The 20,924-nt window shown below is 54.4% G+C and overlaps 5 protein-coding genes across 5 annotated transcripts; 2 read left to right on the plus strand and 3 right to left on the minus strand.

Annotated features, from left to right (window-relative positions):
- Positions 1 to 6,955: 6,955 nt before the first annotated feature.
- Positions 6,956 to 9,850, plus strand: W97_04413 (uncharacterized protein; the record flags this gene model as incomplete). Its single annotated transcript, XM_007782303.1, has 3 exons — positions 6,956 to 6,972; positions 7,059 to 8,747; positions 8,806 to 9,850. The coding sequence occupies 3 exons, from the start codon at positions 6,956 to 6,958 to the stop codon at positions 9,848 to 9,850; spliced, it is 2,751 nt and encodes a 916-aa protein (XP_007780493.1).
- A 2,199-nt stretch (positions 9,851 to 12,049) lies between these two features.
- W97_04414 (tetrahydroxynaphthalene reductase) lies at positions 12,050 to 13,106 on the plus strand (the record flags this gene model as incomplete). Its single annotated transcript, XM_007782304.1, has 4 exons — positions 12,050 to 12,134; positions 12,191 to 12,661; positions 12,786 to 13,034; positions 13,090 to 13,106. 4 exons carry the CDS (start codon positions 12,050 to 12,052, stop codon positions 13,104 to 13,106), a joined length of 822 nt encoding a protein of 273 aa, XP_007780494.1.
- Positions 13,107 to 14,480: 1,374 nt separating this feature from the next.
- On the minus strand, positions 14,481 to 14,788 carry W97_04415 (uncharacterized protein; the record flags this gene model as incomplete). The annotated part of the gene is made up of 2 exons (XM_007782305.1): positions 14,481 to 14,604; positions 14,655 to 14,788. 2 exons carry the CDS (start codon positions 14,786 to 14,788, stop codon positions 14,481 to 14,483), a joined length of 258 nt encoding a protein of 85 aa, XP_007780495.1.
- A 950-nt stretch (positions 14,789 to 15,738) lies between these two features.
- On the minus strand, positions 15,739 to 17,673 carry W97_04416 (uncharacterized protein; the record flags this gene model as incomplete). Its single annotated transcript, XM_007782306.1, has 2 exons — positions 15,739 to 17,429; positions 17,610 to 17,673. The coding sequence occupies 2 exons, from the start codon at positions 17,671 to 17,673 to the stop codon at positions 15,739 to 15,741; spliced, it is 1,755 nt and encodes a 584-aa protein (XP_007780496.1).
- Positions 17,674 to 18,711: 1,038 nt separating this feature from the next.
- W97_04417 (uncharacterized protein) lies at positions 18,712 to 20,001 on the minus strand (the record flags this gene model as incomplete). Its single annotated transcript, XM_007782307.1, has 1 exon — positions 18,712 to 20,001. The coding sequence occupies one exon, from the start codon at positions 19,999 to 20,001 to the stop codon at positions 18,712 to 18,714; it is 1,290 nt and encodes a 429-aa protein (XP_007780497.1).
- Positions 20,002 to 20,924: the final 923 nt, after the last annotated feature.

Below are 20,924 nucleotides of genomic sequence, written 5' to 3' on the forward strand. Positions count from 1 at the left end.
CGATCCAGGATCCCGTACCACTATCGAGTTATTACTCTCCACCCACCAAGACTAGCGGGGGGTTTTACGATTCGTAAATCTGAGTCACACCTCCTGAGCGAAACTCTATTGGCTTCGCGTGGATTATTGATCGGATGAACTGCCGTCGAAGAGAGGGTAACCTGCCGGAAGACATCCGAAGTTCTCGTAGATTTGAATTTTATAATAAGCCAAGACAACCGTAGGAGCAGTTGGAAAGAGACCTTAAAGTTGCCAAGGATCAGAACGGCGGCGAGGCCTCGATAGTTGCTCCATGCGGAGTGGAACGGATGGAACCTTGTTGGACGGGCATCACCATCGACCATGGTTTTCTCGTTCGAGCCATCGTAGCGCTTTCCCTTTCATGTCGTCATCGTTACTGTTGTGCTTTGCAGTGCCTAAAGTCCTTTGTTAGATTCACTGCGCCGCTTGTTACAGAAGTTTTTCACAACGTGTGAGTTTCCGTCCATCCGAAGATTTGTAATCCTGAAAGTTCGAAGGCTCTCAAGGCGACATGAGTTGTTTGCTCGATGTGCATATGCATTGAGCGGCAATGCGTCTTAGACGCTCGGCTGTTCGAACCTTCACTCATGAAGATGTCACTGGGCAATCGGCATGTCTGTGAAAATTAGGAGCCTGCAATGCTTTTGGACTTCGTGCTTGTCCATTAATCTCTGTACAGCGCGTGCTCCGTGGGCTGTTTTTCGTTTTAAATCCACTCGTAAGAGTCTTTCAATAAAAGTTTGTCCCAGCTTGGATGCTTTACTTCCGCAATCCTCCTTTGATACCGAGAGCCTATGCGTCCAATATAAAGCTGAAGGTGACCAGCGTAGCACAAAGGGAATCTCTTACGGAGAGTGCGGAACCAACGGTATGTCAGACAGAGCCCGCGAAAGGGCAATTTTCGTTGCCAATGAAGATCCTTACCAAGTTCCGCGATATTCTATTAAGCGGAAGGCAAGGCCCTCGCAGGGTTGCTTCGTTGAACGCACGAGGTAGGGTTGCAAGCGTACAGGCGTGGTGTACAGCAAGTAGCAACCATGGTTCAGGTACGTCTGCGTTCATGACGGTCAACAATGCTGTTCAGGTGAGTGTAGTGTAAGAGCTCTCGACGGATGTACGATATTACCGTCAAGGCATTGTGAATGTTATCCAATCGAGGGCGTGCCTCTCACTGATGGGTCAGGAATGACGATAATGGTAGTGTAAGCGTGGGAAAGTGCCGTCTTGTTATAGTCTTGTTAGACGAAGTAGACAAGGAACAGCGAGTTCAAACAGCAGTCCTCCTTCATTTCCATCCGCAGTCGCCAAAAACAAGTCGTTCCTCACCCACCGCAGATAAGCTGTAAAATGTCACAGGATGAAGCCATGCTGGCTAAAACCTACCCTTTGCGGATAGAATCTTTGAACGATCGGAGGAATTCTGCATTGATCGGCACCTGTTTCTAACAGCAACAGCCCATTGCTACACGCGAACCCAGAACACGGAGCTTTGACATCGTTTGGATTCAGCAAAATATGTCGGATGATACAGACAAAGGACCGTCAACGCTGCTCTTCGGTCACCCAGTCCCTCTTCCAGGGTTTCACGCATCCTAGTGCTGTTGAGAGGTTGCTCTTGTATGCTTGTACCTTGGCCACATATCTTCTCTTAGGCTGGGATATGCCATGTCCTAACTTTTCTACTGGGCCCAACCTTTCCTTTCCTGTTGTGAAAATACTGACCTACCGTGACCTTGTGTCCTGGACCATTCTCATGCGGACCGCCGAAGTCAATTCCGTGCTGCTGGGTACAACTTCCCAGGTGGACTACTGGATCACATTTGCCTTTTCTTCGCTACCGCGACTCTGGTAATGCCGCTCACATCTCACAGCGTTGCATTTCCCCAAGCGGCCTGTACGTTTCACATCGTTTTCGTTGACAGAACCAAAATGGAGGTAGGGCCAAGTGTATTAGACGAGAAGAGCGGGCTCGATCCGCTGTGCGGGAGAGCGTTGCGCAAATGATGCGGTGACTGACCTCGTGTTACCTGTATCAGTACACGAGCCACAGAGATCGTCGCTAGAACCGAGCCGCAGCGTCTGACGTTGGGGGAGCACCTCGCAAAGCATAACCAATTCCAGTGGCTACGGGCCATATGAGCACGTTGTGTTATTGTGGGTGCGCGACGGCGAATTGCATTATCTTAGAGTCATCTATCCGTCTTGGGAGCACCCAGCTCTCCGTGGGACAGCTGAGCTGATGCTGTTGAGTCAACTCAAGCGTCGAGTGCTCATCTGTGGTACTTTGTCCCGTTGATAGCTGTATAGAAAGGGTTGTTGGGATAATTGAAGTCCCGCTTAGGTGTTGGTCTCCGCCCGACACAGCTTTGAACGCTCAAGGTCTTCTAAGAACTTTCGCTGCTGCATCCCGGCTGCTAAAATGCAGCCACAAGCTTCTCGGATGCTCGGAACTTCGGGAGTCCTCTACCTGCAGCCTCCCTCCATGCCGCAGCGAGCACGGCGTCCACAGAATGAGACCAGTATCGGCTATTTTGGATGTAGACAGTCTGATTAGTGCTCTCCAGAGGCCGGAACCGGTGAGCTGCGTGGAGCAATCACCGCGGTGTGCTTTCTGCAAGACTCAAGAAAAGGACACTTGGAACACGTGCCTAGAGTTGTTGGAGACACAGTTTAAGAAGCGGGTTAGCACGGCAACAGGATACAGCACTCAAGCCGTGCATTATCGCCGTCCTCTCTGCAGGATATGCAGGTCTGGTCGTTAGCACATGACGCCGATATTGGACTGATGAAGCCATTTTCGTCTGTAATAGTGAGGCAGCTGAACACACTCTAGAGACATGTATTTCGTTTTTCCTATTTGAGCAACCGTTGGATCGGGTTAGAGCGGAACGCTTGAACGGGCAACAGGCTACCTTGTCTCAGTTGCGCTTGACTCGTACTCTGACAATGCGAATATTGAAGGGCACACCTTACAAGGTATCGTATTCGTTTCTTCTCAGCCCTAACGAGGTCTTTGATGCTGGAAATAGGCTGCCCTCTTAGTCGTAGTCAAGCACGGATACGCAGCAACTGACTTACATGACACTTGCTTACCAGCGGTGCCTCAAACGGTCAACCCCTGACTGTAAGGCTAAGAAAGCCTGAGGTTTCGTGGGGTTCGTATTTTGAGGGAGCTGGAGCGCTTCTCGGGGGCTGCGGCGCTGCGCCACTCTGCTTAGACCCTTGCTCGCGGCGGATGTTGGCGCCATATCTCCTCGACCCCGGCTCTCCCAGACCCCAGATATCAAATGACGTGAGCAAGTGTTTCAAACAGTCCCTGCCCTCTAGCGCTCCCGTTCAACAAACACAATCCTGCTTCTGCAACTCAATTTGCAATGTGCGGGTCTTACCAGCTGACAACTGCGCCGGTTTCTGTTACTGAACGGCAATGGCCGAGCAGGATACCAAGTAATACAATGGAGACGGCTACGAACCAATGAGCTTAATCGCTCCAGGCGGGCCATCAGGCCACCAGGCCACAGCCCGCCAACATGAAGGTTAAATACTTAAAGGCCTCGAACAGGATTCTGTAGCTGCCAAGGATCTTATGCGAGGCGCAGCTGCGTTTAGCAAACTTCCCTGGAGCTTTACCTAAGGCCTTGCACAGAGGATCTGTTTGACGTGGGCCGCCCATCCACTTCGCAGAAATGCCACGGTTTTGATAGGAATTCTATTGGAATGGTAGGACTGGGCTTGCAACGAAATCAATCCGAAGACTCGCGACAGCTCGAGAGAACCGACAGGAGACGGACAACAGCCACGGGCACAGCCACACAGGAGGCTCAGGAATCGTTCTGGTGCGGGAGAATGCCACAATTTGCTAGGCGCGTTGTCAAGATCAACGGTTTCCCTCGAATCCCAACCAAACGTGCCGCTCCAACAGCCACCAATACCTCCTACAGGAAGCTTGCAGGAAACGGCAACCGCGTCCTTGAAAGTTGGTGTCAGAGCGTTTTAATTGCCTTGCAAGCATGCTTCGTGTTGTTATCGCCCGTGATCTTGATGCTGTTGTCCGGAGCTGGGCCGGGCGGGGACCCGAGGATTTCAGCCTGGGGGAATGCGGAGCAGAATTCTGGAGGAGGAGAAGAGCTGTCAGCCCTCTCCGCCGGTTTCATATCCAATCAGAATGGCGATCCGGAGATCCATTGACCGGCTCGCAGAGAGCAATTCGGGTTCGGAGATGAGCACGCTTGCTGAAATACTTCAAAGAGCAAGCAACAGCAGCGCGCCCAGAAGCGAACCACAGCCATTCACCCCGCTCCTCCAGCTCAAACAAACTGATGATCAGCCGCACTCGGTGGTTCCCTCTGAAGCTGGACTTAGCGATGGGATCAATTGCGCCTCGATAGTTCGACGGACATCATTCGCCTCAAGCTGGCCGTTGAGAACGCCTGCATCTCTAGGGGGTTTCGTAGTATCTATCGCATGGAGCACGAATCACAAATCTTGTGTTCTCTACAACGACTTTTCTGCTTGCAGGATCGACCAACAACCAAGTGGAGATAATATCGAGATGGAGGGTAGGCCAACCGTCGTACCTGTTACAGCCAAGCAAGTCTTCACACCACGATCTTATCGATGACACGCACGAGGCTAACTGCATGCCCCCCAGCGCGGTTGCCACTTTTGTGCCTTCCCCCTGTCCATCAAAAGTCTCTCGCAAATGCACCATGCTTGTCGTAGCGAAACTACCATTTGTAAATCTCGAGCAACCGCGTCGTCGACGTGATGTTGCCATCGAAATTTCACATTGTGCTTCCTGGCGTTGGACGTATCTCGGCCGAACTTGAAAACGAGACGCCGTTCACATCTGCGGCTTCGAGCACTGGCAGCATGTTGGACTGAGCGAGACGCCCTGCAATCCACCGTCGAAATTAGAGCGCCCACCGTTACCGCGCGGAAGGGCAATTGCAATTCCGGTGCCAGCCTTATCGCTGGTTGCTTCGAAATCTGCCATGACCGAAGCAATGGCAAACATAAGTTCGCAGTTCGAGACTCATTTCGAGACCTTGGAAAACTGGAAGGTCCCTGGATTGAGGCACACTGAGCCGCCATTCGGTCAAGCAGGGTCCTCTCCCGCTAGATGATCGAGATGTGTACAGGTCACAAAGTACAGGCACAATTCAGAGCACGATGTCGCGCTTGACCGTTTGCGGTTCGAGCTTTGGCTGAGACGTGGCTCAACCCACCCGTGTGCTCCAAGGGGAGTCCCGCAGTTGGTGTGGTCGATCTGCAAGTCGTTGACGAGCTTTTCATGATCCGCAACATCCTAGCCTCTCCACAGTTGCCGCTTTAGGGACGTGCAGCTGGCGGATACGTCGAATTCGTCCGCCGCCGTCTCCGGGCTCGTGTGTTTGGAGGGCTTCTGCTCCCTGCTCGACATGCGTCGAATAAGTCATCAAGCACGTCGCGGAGGCCTCGGTGCAATCTGCGAAATGCACAGCGCACAGGGCTGACCTGGTCCTGGTAATTCCCCGATTCCTGCAGACGCTCAGCGGAGCACGAGGAGACCGACGGACTAACCGTAGCTCAACAGGTACAATTAGCTCGAGACGGAGGAACGGTCAGGTCAGGTCAGGTCTGGGCGCAGGGGCGCAGGGGCGCAGGATTGTGCTGTACACGAAGGAACGTGGCGGGCTCCTGAGCTTGGGAGACAACAGCACACCTAATCTTCGTATCCTTGAAGTACGGGGATAATTTTAGACTGTAGCGCTCTGCGCCAAGGGCCGTAAGCGGCACCAGGCGAGGGGAACTCAGCAGCAGCTGGGCATTCAGTGCCAGAGCGGGCAGGAAGCACTCGGCGCAGGTGAGATGACGAGAAGACACTCTGCCTTAGTCGGCGCTCGTGGGTGGTGGCTTGCAGGCCGCGTTCCGCTACGCCGCTTTCAGGCGTGCTGCTCGCAACTGCAGATCTACCTAGGTATGAGGCGCCCCAAATCCTTGCAACGTGTTCGCTTCAGGCAGCGGCAGCCAGGACGTGCCAGATGCTGGCAGAGCTGGCAGAGCTGGGAAGCAGTGGTAAACACCGCTGCCACTACCACCACCACCGCTGCCGCCCCCAGGTCCGTCCCAGCCACGGCCTCACACACACACACACACACACACACACACCAGCCTTTGTCTGCCCTTTCTCGCTGCAGCGGCTTGAGGTAAGGTGCAATAACACATCCATTGCGCGGGCCCTGATACGCCTCTCGCTGCTCGCCGAGCCATGGCCCGGCAGATGCACATCGCACGAAATCGATGGATCATCGCTGACGCCCTTCCTCTTCCAGCCCCAGGGTGCTCATCTGGGCCAGCAATCCACTAACAGGGATCCGTTATCGAGGTTACCGCCATGCACATGCTTATGCGCCTCACGTAACGACTGCGGAACCATCTTACACTTTGACTGTGCTTCCCAGGGAGCTCTCCTGATTATGCATCAGCCTGATCCATGATCACTGGAGCTAGGCTAACGGGCGCCTTACAACGGCTGTTGACTGTAGAGGTAAGATGAATAAAACTGCTACCCGAGCTGGTTGTACCTACCCCTCGTGCTCCTCATATATCGACGCTCCCAAGGTTGCCCATTGCTCCCACTTCCGTGCACTTGGATCCGTATCCACTATCGACCTTCGCTTTCCATCTGTCTCTGCGTTGTTTGACTCTGCGGTCCTGATCCCACATTCGCTCCACTCCAATTGACGCTGCGGCTGAAAGTGCAGAGAACAATGGTGTTCTGCACGTACTGTGGGCAGTCCTTCACCCGGGACGAGCATCTCGAAAGACACATACTTACTCGTATGTCGATTAGCTTCTGCCACTCGTGCTTGATGACTTGCGTTGGATATTGAGCTGACCGCGGTCCTCCATAGACACTAACGTGAAGCCCTTCAAGTGCTTCACCTGTCATATGTCTTTCGCCAGGCGGTAAGTTGCAGGTTGAAGAGGCTCACGACGCGTACCACGTCAGGCCCGGTTACCAGCAGCTGAATGCGAGCTAACTCGTTTGAAAGTGATCTGCTACAGCGTCACTACACTGTCCATGGCCGGGACTCCAATAACCAAGAGGGCTTACCTGCCAACAATGGAATGATTCCCAAATCCGCTGGAAGGACTCCAATTGCGTGCAGTAACTGCGCCAAGACGAAGACGAAATGCGACAAGAAGTTCCCTTGCAGTCGTTGCGCCGGCCGGAACCTCAAATGCACACTTCGACCCACCAGACGTGCCTCGAAGAACGTAAACCGCATACCCGCTCCTGGCGAGGGCACAGGCAGTGGCAGCTCGTCTGAGAAGGGGGATATCACCGCTCCTGGCTCTGCACGAACGTCGCCGCAGCCGCAATCAGACTCGTCGAACACGACTCCAGATGAGAAGCCTCTCACTGAAGGGCAGCCGAGCTTCTTCGAACAGAGCCCGCCGAACGTACAAGCGCAGATGCTACCAACCGTCCTCTCGCCTTTACCTACGCCAGGAAACGGGTTCATCCAGCACACCCCCATGTCAGGCTACGAGGATTTCATAAGAACTGGCAGAGAGGGACCAGAGCATAGCAGCCCGCGCTTCATGATGGAATGGGCGCAGATGCAGATGGCTCCTGGATTTGACGCCATGGGAAGGCCCGACATGATGATGGCCGCAGAGATGGGCCTTGATATGCACGGCCTACCGGGACCGCATACGGATGGAATGATGACCATGATGCCTGAGATGACTCATGCTCTCCCACCCGTGCAGACACCGCTCGCTACGCCCAGACTGGACGGTACCTTCTCGGACATGGAGCTCGGAAGTTCCGCTGCATTGTTCTATCCGCATAACGGTAACCTAGCCGTAGCACACGATGCTGGCGTTCCTGATCTTGGTGCAATCATTGCGGCGCAGGACGGCTGGACCGTTTTCCGCTGCACACCCCCCATTCCTTCGAGTTCATGTCCTAAAACTGCCAAGCTCAACCTGGAAAGGTTGGAACAAAGTCTTCGAAACCACGAAAGCTGGAGCAACTGGAGACCGACCTGGGACGAGTCCGATTTTGCGGCTGGTGAGCAAGTTGCTGTCATGCAACTGCACGAGAGTAGCCGGGATAAGCTCTTAGCCATCACGCAAACGTTTCTTCACAAGGCCTTGGATATCCACAAGGAAGGAATGAGCGGCTCGCCGAACAGCAATGGATCACCACTCTCGACTGCTACGAATTTCGTGCTGCTTCCGCCTGCGCGGGTCTTGGAATACTTTCTTCGGTCGTATGCCAACAGCTTCGAGCGATACTATCCGCTCACTTCGAAAGGGATGCTCGATGCGAATGAGCTTCTCCAATGCTTCAACGACAAAGCATCTAGTTTATTGGTTTTGATGATGATTGCTCAAGGAGCTATGGCGATTCCGTCGGTCGAGGCTCGTTGGTTGACCGGTGGATTGACCGAAGCCTGCCGCATTTCCCTTTTCGACTTGATTGAGAAAAACATAATCATGGCGAGCGATCCCGTTGTTCTTCACAGTGCGCTTCTCTTTACCGTCCAAGCAGCCTGGAGTGGAGACAAGTGGCAGATGGATATTGCGATGGGCCAGCGCGGCATGTACTTCGCCATGTTGAGGCACTCCGGAGTGTTGGAACCTAGACATGCTCCAGCGCCTCGAATCGACCCCCGAGGCGGTCCAGAGGGGCTGTGGAATGACTGGATCCAGCAAGAGAGCAGAAGCAGGTAAGCCGACGCTAGGACCGTGCTGGACGTGATTATGTAAGCTGACAATGCTCACCAGGTTGATATACTCGTGGGTAATGGTCGACCAGGATCTTTCACTCTTTCATGATGCGGCACCCCTGTTCTCTGTCACCGAGTTCGGTGCGCCGATGCCTGACTCGGATCGCCTGTGGCAGGCCAAGACTGCGACGGAGTGGTCCGAGATCTTTAACCAGGTACATGAATTCTCGGGAGGGTATCCGTCGGTTGGTTCGGGTGCTCGTCCGCTATCTCTTCGTGATTTGTTCCGTCATTTCTTGGATGATGAGATTATTGCTCAAGGTATCGAGCTCACTCCGCTCCATTTGAGATTGCTTCTCCATCCTCTTCAGTCGATGGTCGCCCAGTACTGCCAGCTCTTGAGCTGCTTTTCCGACAATGTAGCGTCCCGTCAGCGGACCCGGACAGTCACTGCGGCATCGACCAGAGTTCGCCTTGAGGAGGTACAGACGCTGTTGCAACGTTGGTACGACCTGGCGATCAGGTACACCAAAGCCAACCCAATGTGTACCATGATGCAGGCGACTCTGGTCATGTTCCACTTGATCAGCCTCAACGCGGTGACAAACTTTCCCGAGATCGAGCGTCTCGCCAGAAGGGAAGGAACCGATGGTACCTACCAGCAGCTCATCTGGCTACACAAACGATGCATCTCCGACGTCGAGGAATCCATCTTCCACTGCGGTCAGATCCTTCGTCTCATCCGATCGATGCCAAGGGGCATTCGTCCGCCTTGGTGGCCGGGTGCAATCTACCGGGTGGCCTTGATCCTGTGGACGGATAGCTTGACGCACAACGAGTCCATCACGCCTTCCTCGGGCATGTTCCCTGTACCAGGACCTTCCTTCGCGGTCGACGCACTGCCAGCGGAGCATCCTCTGGTAGTCCGGTACCTTACGAAAAGGGAGGGAGTGCCGACGCTGACCAAGAGGGACGGCACTCAAATTCCAATGGACCATGCGTACACCGTTCTTTCGCACTGCGTCGCAGTCATCGATGAGGGTGTTGCAACGCGGTTTTCCGATGGCATCCGGGGAAAGCTCCTCAGGCTGGTGAACGGTTAAACGACCACTTCATACCGGTCTCATGCTTAAGGGGTTATCCGACTCCGAATCTTATCGAAAGGCCCAGGTCTGTTTGGCTGTCTTAAATCTGAGATCCTTCGATCCACCATGATCCCACACGCCGCTACTTCGATGTCACTCATCGGACCGGTGATGGTGACATTAATCTGTAGTGTCTGCAAAGTCATCCCCTTTTTGGCTGCTTTAATGTCTATTGTCGAGTCCGTTCTCGTTTTTACGAATCATGTGGTCGATATGGTATGGACGGTTCTCCGACTTTGAGGGGATATCGACTAGGCGAGGCTTTTCTAGTCTTCGACTGGTTCATAACGCGATTGGCGCATCTGGATTGGTGGGGTACGGCGTCATTTAGGAGGCAGACACCTCGCTTTTGAACGCCATGTGACGAATCAACGGCCTTTACGGGAATGCAAGTCGACAATTCTCTCTCAGCCATAGATCGGGAGGATGGGGGTTTTTTGCGCTACATCCGCCCTTTGGGCGCCAGAGTCTTTGATCTATATACCAAGTACCTACACTTTACCATTTACCATAGCTTTTGCATCACCGGGTTCGGACTGTGCACCATGCTTACGCGGCCTAGGGATTCCCCGTGGGTACCCCATTATCCACGCCTGACCGCGAGTATGAACCCCGTTTCCCCTAGCCTTGCCGGCGTTCGGCTTCCGCCCTCTTGCGGAACCCTCACGATGTTCTTTGCAGGCCAGACCGTTCACGCCTTGCACTTGCACACTGACGCAGCTTCATGAGACGCACCGTTGACAACGGCTCTCCAACGAGCCAACCACTTCATTCCCCGGAGCAATCTACTGCAGCCTCCAGACCGGGATGGCATCAAGCTCTGCAAGCATAAAAGGCAAGCCTTGGTCATCGCGGATTATAATGTCCAATAACGGATCCCAAGAACACGAAACGCTGCTGCTGTGAAACTTGAGCTTCATCGATTAAGCTCAGCGGGCGGCTATATCCACTGGATCTCCCGTGATGCTGAAGACTGGGCGACGTAGAAATGAGCGTACCGGGTCCCAGGTATGCAATGTCTGCTGCGAGCATGGTCTTCCTGCTTCTGTACCAAAGATCACCCTCCTGCACAATACCTTCTGCCGTTGCCGTTGACGTCCCATCTCCGCTGCTGAGGCTAGTGATTTGCTACTGTTGTGCCTTGTTGCATGTCACCGCGCCGGGCCATCTTGACGTGTTCTGCTAATGAGGCAGCGATAGACAGCCTCAGGCTCACTATGGGACACTCGTGGTACTCATGTCACTAAGTTTCACACCGCCCAAATCTCCCACGGTGAGTGTCCCCTTCCAACAGGCGGGTTGTCAGACAAACTGTGAAGCGAGACGTCCCATCAGACAGAGAGACTGTGCCCCCCAACCCACAAAGTCCGGGAGCCGGACTCGACAGGAGGTTCGGGGATTGATCGAGCTCGGCCTCCCCTCCCTTCCCGTAGCCGGCTCCGCATGACGCACAGCCTGCGCCTGGGGGGTGAATCTGAGTTATCGATAAACATGCCATGCATTCGACTCTGCCCTTTGCGGTGCCCTTCTCCCATGGTTCGCGGGGGACGTGGCGGCAGCAAGCTTGACGGTCTATCTGAAGTCTTCGTGAGCACGAATGGAGTAGTGACGCCCATTCCTCCGCCTAGGCGCGCCCTGCGTCCAACCAGCAGTCCGCGGTCCGCGGTCTCCTCCCGCTAGTGTTCTGGCTTTCTGCACCGGCTCGGCCCAGGCACAGGCCAAGCCGGGAGACTGTCCTCTGCTTTGTATGCCGTGTATGCTTACTCTCAACAAAACATCTACTCGCACCGCTCACGACTCTTCGATTAGAAGAGCCGGGTGCTAAACCCCCGAAGAAGAGCCCGTTGATTACTTTACAAGTGACAAGAATAGCTTAAGCTCCGCAGAGCTACTGCGGATAGGGGTGGGGCCGAGAGGGTGCGGCGAACAAGACCCAAGCCACGAGCCTCGCATCGGAGGTTCCTGACGGCCTCTATCGCGACGCTTCGGCGGTACGAAGAGCGCGAGGTCCGTCTGGGACCATGGGAGAAGGGACTATATAGGCGCTGTCTGCTGCTGTTGCTGCTAATCCTCATCGTTCACACAAACTCTCCTGATATCAAACAGACATAAACACATCCCTTAACCACCACCACCAAAACAACAACATCAAACAAAATGGCAGTTGGCAACGGATCCACCCCTTCTTCCACCATCCCAAGCTGGAGCCTCGAGGGCAAGGTTGCCGTTGTCACCGGCGCAGGTGAGATGAACAGAATGCAGAGAGATCCCGAGCCGTGACTGACGAATTCGCAAAAGGCCGTGGCATTGGCAAGGAGATGGCCCTCGAGCTCGCCCGCCGTGGCGCGAAGGTTGCCGTGAACTACGCCAACAGTGCTGAGACCGCCGAGCAGGTGGTGCAAGAGATCAAGAAGATGGGCTCCGACGCCATCGCCATCAAGGCCAACGTCGCCAACGTCTCCGAGACCATCGCGCTCATGGACAAGGTCGTCGAGCACTTCGGCAAGCTCGACATCTGCTGCTCCAACTCTGGCGTCGTCTCTTTCGGCCATCTCAAGGATGTCACCGAGGAGGAGTATGACCGCGTCATGCAAATCAACACCCGCGGCCAGTTCTTCGTCGCCCGCGAGGCGTACAAGCACATGGAGGTCGGCGGCCGCATCATCCTGATGGGCTCCATCACCGGCCAGGCCAAGGGTGTCCCCAAGCACACTCTGTACTCTGGCTCCAAGGGTGCTATTGAGACCTTCGCCCGCTGCATGGCCATCGGTGAGTTCATGCATCCTCATCTGCTGCTAGCACTCGGCGTTCCTTCCTTCCCCTTAATATCAGAAACCCCGCACGCACAAAACCGTGAAAACTTTAGCTTCAGACCGCTAACACGTCTCACCAGACTGCGGCGACAAGAAGATCACCGTCAACGTCGTTGCCCCCGGCGGCATCAAGACTGATATGTACCATGCCGTGTGCAAGGAGTACATCCCAGGTGGTGATAAGATGAACAACGACCAAGTCGACGAGTACGCTGCCACCTGGTCGCCCATGAACCGCGTTGGCCAGCCCATCGACATTGCCCGCGTCACCGCCTTCCTTGCCTCCCAAGACGGCGAGTGGGTCAACGGCAAGGTCATTGGCATTGACGGTATGCCCTACTGTCCCTCAGCCCACTACTCGCTCCATGATGCTAATTCTTGCAGGCGCCGCATGCATGTAAAGCGCTTCATTGCGTTCTTTACCTGAAGCTTCACTGTGCTTGGCCATGATTCTCTACACTCGATCACCACCACCACCATCGGAATTCTTCAACATCTATCGCAACTCCCCACGGTCATGGCAGTACTAATCTACGAGCATCTACTCATCATCTACGCACCTGCATTACACGGTTCTTGGGCGGGGTGGGAACAGGGGACGAGGCGTTTATGAATTAGATAGTTACCTTGTTACGGCAAAAGAAAAAGCGGCAAAGTCTAGCCATCAAGTGCTGAAGGCTGTTGTGGGTCTGTACCGCCTTAGGAAACTTTCATCAAATCAACCGAGACTTTCTTCCAACTTCTGGTCTTACATGCTGATTACGTGATCTGTTGATGTGATATTGCAATGCGTGCCTTTGGCGCTGGCTCATGCCACATCATCCTATGTCGTGGTTTGAGCTCTTTATGCTGACGTCTGTCTTAGAAAGCGGTTGTGGAACGGAGTAGATCAACGATACTGTACCATGACTCGGTACCCTGTTTCCCTTTCCTCCACCTCCACATGTGTTACTGCTCCGCAGCTTCTTTGTGTAATCGTGCCAATGTAAATTTGTCAATCCCGTGAGAACCTCCAGATTCGAGACGAGGTTGGGGGATCCCTTCTCAATCCTTCTGCGCAAGCCAATCGCATTGCCCTTAATACTGAATTTTGTGTCGACAACGGAAGAAGGCCCACTGATCAAGCCAAGCGGACGAATAAGTTCAAAAGATATGAGTCCAAGGCCTAGCGCGACAATCACATTCCAACTAATTGGCCGAGTACATCCAACATGGCGAAAGAAGCCATAATCCTTTCCTTCCATACTCTAATATAATCGGACCATGGTTTGAGCACTTGAAGTGTGACAACGTTCGACATAATGCTTCTCGTCTGCAAAGTCTCATATGACGAAGAGCGTAATGACATCAACCTTACTGTCTAGATGTATGTACATGCTAAATACGCCAGATTTATGCTTATGCCGCTTGATACCATCACCAACGGCCATTAATGAAGATCATCACGGACGTAAATGCGAATAGTTTCACAGCTCAAACGTTACCGCCCGAATATCTTTCCAGCAACGCGAGTGACCCTATCCAACAGTCTCGATAGACACCTCCCAAACCTATCACCCAAATCACACTCCTCACAACCCCCAATAATCCTTCACAAGATAGCTACTATGCCCCGCCAGTCCCAGAAGTTATAATCTGGCTCCCATAATACCCCACAATCCTGCCCAGCCCAACCGACCTTCCCCGCAGGAGCCCCGCGTCCACATGCGCAACCCTCAGCGCAAAAAAGCGTAGCTGTTGCCCAAATAAGCCACTCCCTGTTCGCGCCGTTCAGCTCAGCAACGGCGGCGAAGATGAATGCGAGCGGCACGTTCTTGAGGAAGTTGGCGTGAGCGCGGCTCGTGAGGTAAGGGGTCGGTGTGCGGGTCGCTGGAGTCGGCGAGGCGATCGCCCATGTATCTATACGGTGTTAGGGGGAAAGGGAGGGGGAGGAGTGGAAAGGAACGTACTTCTCGTTCTTGAGGCGGTGGTAGACGATGCGATTCGCGAGGAAGGTGAGGTGGCCCGTGAAGGGCAGAGTAGAGACGCCGGTGACGGGGAGGAGCGTGTCCACGGGGACGCCGATGCCGATTTGGTAGCTCATGTCGGCGGGTTGGTGGGCGAAAAGCGAGGGAGCGAGTGGTGGCCTACGTTGGCTCTAGAGGTCTTGATCTTGATGTATACAGCACTTGGACAATTAATGCAAACCACCTCACGTCGTCCGAGGTCGCGACTACATGGGGACAAGTCAACTCCTGGAGATGCCGACATCGTTGCGCTGTGCGGCATCTGGCCCAGAATTCTGGACGTTCCATGCTCCTGAGCTGTTCACTACCCATACTCATATGGACACGCTGAACGTACGAGTGTTCTTCCTCGGGGTAGGGAGCAGAATGCAACAGCAGGCAGGGCGTGGATGTGGCTGTCAGCTTTCGCTCTGCGCCAGGAGCTGATCGGCAGATGAAAGACCCCTGCCCAGCCAGCCTCAAATCTGTAATGCTACATCAGCTCTTTTCCTACGTCAAGCAAAGAATGGATCGCCCACCTTTGCACGCGGTTTCTCAAGAAGACCCACGGTGTGCTCGGTCGCGTTGAGGGTGATCGTATGTTGGAGATCTCTTCAGGCTCGTTCCAAGATTCGCTGAAGACTCAAGGACCACCAGATGTTAGATGTTGCGTAGATCCCTCTGGCTTTCTAAAGCGAGACCTACTGACAAACATCTGAACTAGATTTCATGAGCTGTATCCGGTTTCTCATATGCCAAGCCACCAAGTTACTCTCATGTTATATAGTGGTGCTGACAAGTGTCACGGTCCAAGAATGCTTTGGTACAGAACCACCGGCGGATCTTGCGTCCGTGTACTGAATCCCTTTCGCAGCAATTTTGAGAAAGACCTATAGCGCACGTCTACATCGAATAAGTTCGAATTTACGATCCTGAACCAGCGAGACAAAAAGAGCACGGATGAACCGTTCTATACTATCTCCTCAGCACGTAACCTCGACTGCTCCAAACTTTCAGCTTACGCTCCCCTTTGCTAAATGGTAAGCCATCACTGCACCATACTCCACCTCCTCCTCCTCGCCTCCGACGCCCTCGCCGCCTCACCCACCCTCGGCACCGGCAACAAAAACCCCTCACTCGTGACCCCGTCCTCGAACTCATCCACCGCCTCAATCTCCTGAATCACGCTCTGCGGCGGCTGCCCCTCAAACACAGCCGCCAGATCCGCATGGACGCCAAACCGGCCCAGATCCCAAAACGCCAGCACCTTGCTCCTCTTGCTCGGGTCCGTCGCCCTGGTGTTCTTCCACAGATACCGCCGCTCGAATAGCGAGATACCAAGCAAAATCGGGGCATTGAGGACGCGCACCGCAAACACATTGACCTTGTGGAAGCGGCGCGGCGACAGCGCAGCCTTGAGCGGGAGGCCCAGCACGAGCGCCAGGACGTTGAACGGCGGCCGGTACGCAAACAGCGCGTCCGATTTCACGCCTTCAAACGTCAAGACCGCGCGGCGAAACGCAATCTCCGCGGGCGCGTCCGCCGCGAGCTTGGCGAACGTGTTGCTCAAGCTCGACACAAGCACAGTAAGAAACAGCGTGTTCCCCAAGAACGCGAAGAGAATCATGACGAGCGGGCCCAGCAAGAAGTGGAAGGCGGGGGCGCGCTGGATACCCGTCCCATCGAGGCCGAACCAGATCCACAGCATCCACTTCGAGATGGTGAGGGGGTCCGGATTATCGGTTGGATGGGACGGATAGGCCGGGTTATGGCCGAGCCACTTCAGGGCGAGCAGAAAGCCGGCGAAACACCAGATTGCGAGGAGGGTCAGGATGATGAAGTCGGCCATCATTGCGCGGAGTGAGATGAAGAGCATGTTCTCCGGCATGAGGCTGAATGCGAGGCGGGGGAGGAGGATCGGCGCGGCGATGGAGAGGATGTCGAGGGCTTGCCGGCCGGCTTCGGGCTGGTTGGTTGAGAGGCCGTGGAGCCGGACGAGAAGGTAGGAGGTGAAGATTACGATGAAGGTGATGTCAAGGAAGGACCAGAGGTTCTGCGTGTGCACTTGCCAGCCGTGCTCGAGAATAGAGGCAAACTCGTCTAGCACCCAGCCGCCGGCGTAGACGCAGAAGCATAGCTCGTATCTGTCGAAAGTCGTGTGATCGCGGTGGGTCATGGCGAGGACGTACAAAGCCAGCAGGACTGCAAACTGGCATATCTCGATGATGTTGCGCGTTCGAGGCACGATCAGGCGGTACTGGTTCAGTAGTGGAGCTTTGCGAGGATTGTAGAGCGAGATCGGCTTGTGCTTGTAGTGGTCCGGTAGTATATCGATGAAGGAGGTGGGCGTATATACAACACGGCCTCTATACACGGCCTCTACCACCTTCTGGCAGGCAACGCCGCTGAGGAAGAACTTGCTCTCCGAGACAATCGCGATCTCGAGAGCGGTGAGTTTCCGCTCGTATCCACCTCGTTTTTGATAGGCCCACTGCGTTGCGTGCTTCTTACTGTGAGCAAATTCGACAGGCGCATTCTGGAACGGCTCGAAGCCAGAAACGAGAACGTTCGCCAGAAGCAGTAACCCTGAACGCCCGGGGTTCTCTTCATTGAATCGGCGTAAGATCTTGCCAGCAATCAGCTCGCAGAGGATGGCGCGTGTAACAGTTACAGTCTGATGGTGTGCTTGATGAGACTGCTCCCGGAGGAACTGGACGCGATTCACCAACAGACAGTACACTGCGCGGAAGATCAGATCAGTTTACAGCAGTAGCAGTCGGCCCTCTAGCGAAGTGGGGATGAACAGCACCACATGGATTCAATCATAGTGCAGACGGGTATACTGTGATGCATAGGTAAAGACACCACTCGCTCGGCCTGACACATTTCTCAGATCTGAATGAGGACTTAGATACACACCTACTGAAACGTCAGCCGGATCATACAGCCGATCCACCAACGGCCTAACAACAGCAACGTTCATCCGTGGAGCTCTGAGTTGCTCCAGACTATATGGGTCATCTGGTCACCTCCCATACATATCAGCTTCCAAGCCTACGCGTTAGATCCAGCAGTTGCATACCGATACTAGCGAGGACAAGGCGACGGATTCTGGTAGTGATGAGCCCCTGACTTTCTCAAATCATTGCGATGCTCCCGCACCCAAGGGATCTAACCGATGAATGGTTGTGTATACCGGCAAGCCGGCATGGGGGTTCGGCGCACAAGGCCCAGAAGTCAGGCCATGAAGGCATCCATCCGGATCTGCGGTCTCTTCATCACCCAGCAACGTTTCCTGCTCTTCTTGGGAATGGACTAGCCGAAGCGCATCGGTCAAGCAACGGTTGCTCTGATGGCGCTCTTCGGCTCCGGGGCGTCTAGCCATTGCTCGGTGGGGACAAGCCTTCTCAGGGAGTGTGGAGACAGGGGAAAGTCCAGTGCTAGTAGCAAGGACTCTGGCAAGTGTTTCTTCACGCTGGACATGCCATGTAAAAGTTGTGAAAAGCAAGGTGGAGATAACGAAAGAAGCAGCTGCGCCACAGATAAGCACTGCCACAGTCGCGCAGCCGCATAGTTCTTCTGAGTCAGTTAAACCACATCAACTATCATAAAACCATCCAGATCGTAACTCAAATCGTGACCTCGTTTCTCGCGCATCCGGATGCTAGGCTGGGACAAAGCCAGAACCGTAGCTTGCAGCGCTGCCGGCCTACGCCTTCAGTTCTTGCTTCGCATCTGCAAATGCCGATATAGCAAACAACGCCTACTGGAAATACCTTATTCAGGCCGAGCTTGAATCTGTCAGACCTTTGCTGGGGAACAAATCGTGAGTGTTATATTACTTACTCCTGCCCGTGATCGCGTGTGGAAAGACGCAGCTCTATACTGAATAGCGCCTCGTGCCACTGAGCAGGCTGTAGAAGAGCCCTGAAGAGGCTCACACCGTATGCGATGCAAGAGCAACCACAATGAACGGGTTATGGATGCATGCCAAAAGGAGCTGCGAGAGGTTTTTCCATCATCAGGAAGATGGCCGATTGGCGCGCGCAATGTTGTTCCTAGGCACAACTTGCACGTCCCCATCCGGAAGCGTAGGAAATGGCGGCGCTCTTGATTTTGCCATTCTTGGAATAGGCACCGGCGCGCGGTTGGTCGAAGCCGTATTTGGAGCTGGGCCTGTCGGCGTCTCCCACTTCAGGCTCATGGTTAGATTCGACAGGCCTCTGACTTCGGTCAGTACCTGTGTGAGCACGTTGCCCTGTTTCTTCAACTCCGCTTTCACCCAGTTCTCGTGGCTTTGCTGCCTTTGTTGGCTGTTGTCGTGGAAGGTAGCAGAGGTTATGCGCCAATTATCCTCCTTGATGTCGTGGGCCTCATCGGCAATGCGGCGGCAGTCTTCGACCCAGCGTATCTGGTTCGATAGGTTCCGGAATTGCGCCATGATTTTGTGTGCCTTGTCTGCAACTTCGCCCCCTTCTGCTAATTCGTCTTCGATAGGAGTGTCTCCTGTGCCTAGCGCGTCCTCCAAAGCTTTGAACTTCGCTTCGAACCATTGCTTCTTCCTGCGCTCTTCCTCGTGCTGCAGCTTGAAATAGTCGAAGAGCCAACCGTTCTTCTCGCGCCATTGCTCCCGCCATCTGCGCAGCAGACGCTGCAGATGGTTTAGGCCGGCTGTTGTATCCTCTTGCACGTCGTCTCTGAGCTCCGATAGCAGCGTTTGAAACTCCTTGCTAGACATGTCCATCAAGTCCTTTTCGTCCGCTTCCATCGGTTCGTCGTCCAAGTCTTCACGAAGGCGCTTTCGTGCGCTGCCCTGACCGTTCATATTGCTTTCTTCTTCTTCCCCATCATCGCGCTTGCGCTTTCTCCGGGGGATCAGATCGCTCTCAAGCGCTCTATCCAGGTCGATTAAGTTGGTGCTTGCTGGCGCGAAAAACGGATGAGAGTATGGTGATGGGGCTGAGGGAGCATCGGACGGTACTTTGGTATTGCCATTGACGGCGCCTGCCTTGTCCAGCTGCTTGACGACGACGCCTAGAGATGGCGGATCGGCCTCCAAGTCGTCCACTACCGAGATTTGATGCGATTGCGAAACAGGCGTCCTGACTTCGACGGTGATGCTGCCCGAGATGTACACCTTGGAGGAGGAGCCTTCAAGAGCTTCGCACTGGCGTTTCAGGTCGGCGAGGGCGTCTTTGAGATTCTCTGCGGTGACGGCGATGGAGTTCCGTACAAACGCGTCCTTGTCGGCTTGCGCATTCGTCGTCGCGTCACTCCCGGCGACAGAGTGAGAGGTTGACGGTGTTGTCATGGTTGCTGGCGACGCAGCTTCGTCTGCCGACACGCTCATCAAGCGGTGTGCGCAGGTGGGTAGTCAGTATGTTCAATGCTGTCAGTCGATGAGGCAGACGTTGCGCTCCAGGTCCTGCGCGACACAAAAAGGTCTTTACGCGTGCAATAATGGGCGAAGTACGCGACAGGACGATCGAAACGATGGGTTGTGTGGGGTAAGCTTGCGGTTTAGCGTCGGTCACGTGACTGGTGGGGATTTTGCACTGCGGAGATTCACAAAACCACAACCTCTTCCAGAATTGATGACCGTTGGTGCCTGGGTAGTGTGTGAAAGAAGATTTGGCACGCGTTGATGGTCGTCCGTATGTGTTGAGAGGCGACTGGCATGTTGTGGGGTAAACTTGGGCTCTGACCTGTCAGTGCACGGTGGTGGTATAGCCATTCGACATCCTGAAAGGGATGTCTAGAAGCGAAGATTGCAGCTGTTGGAGCAGCCTGAGTACTCACGATTGGATTGTGCTAGCCTTCTTAGAGTGTCGCGCCACCACCACCACACCAGAGCATGATGCTGGGGGTCAACATAAAGGCGTAAAGTCCACTGCAATCCACAACCGAGCTTGGAATCGTGGGTGTAGAATTGTCAGTGATCTAGGCTTCAAAAACCCCACGAATAGCGCCCGTCGAAATGGCGGGATCTAAGCGGCAACCCCTCACGTCCGCCCCGAGCCAACATTCCCTTGTTCGTTGTCAGTCACCTGAAATAGCACGCTTCCAGCGAGCGCTCAAGGTTCTCCCTGCTGCCATGCCGTGCGTGCAGAGGAGCAATCGATGGGGTGCTCCGATGAAAGAGATGCTGCCGCAGAGGCCTCGAATGCTCCTGCTCAAGAAAATAGCAAATAACGTGGCTGATACTGGCTAAAACAACTAACCAGCAGCCGTGTC

The sequence above is a fragment of the Coniosporium apollinis genome (assembly GCF_000281105.1).
Source record: "Coniosporium apollinis CBS 100218 chromosome Unknown supercont1.19, whole genome shotgun sequence".
Classification (NCBI taxonomy): domain Eukaryota; kingdom Fungi; phylum Ascomycota; class Dothideomycetes; genus Coniosporium; species Coniosporium apollinis.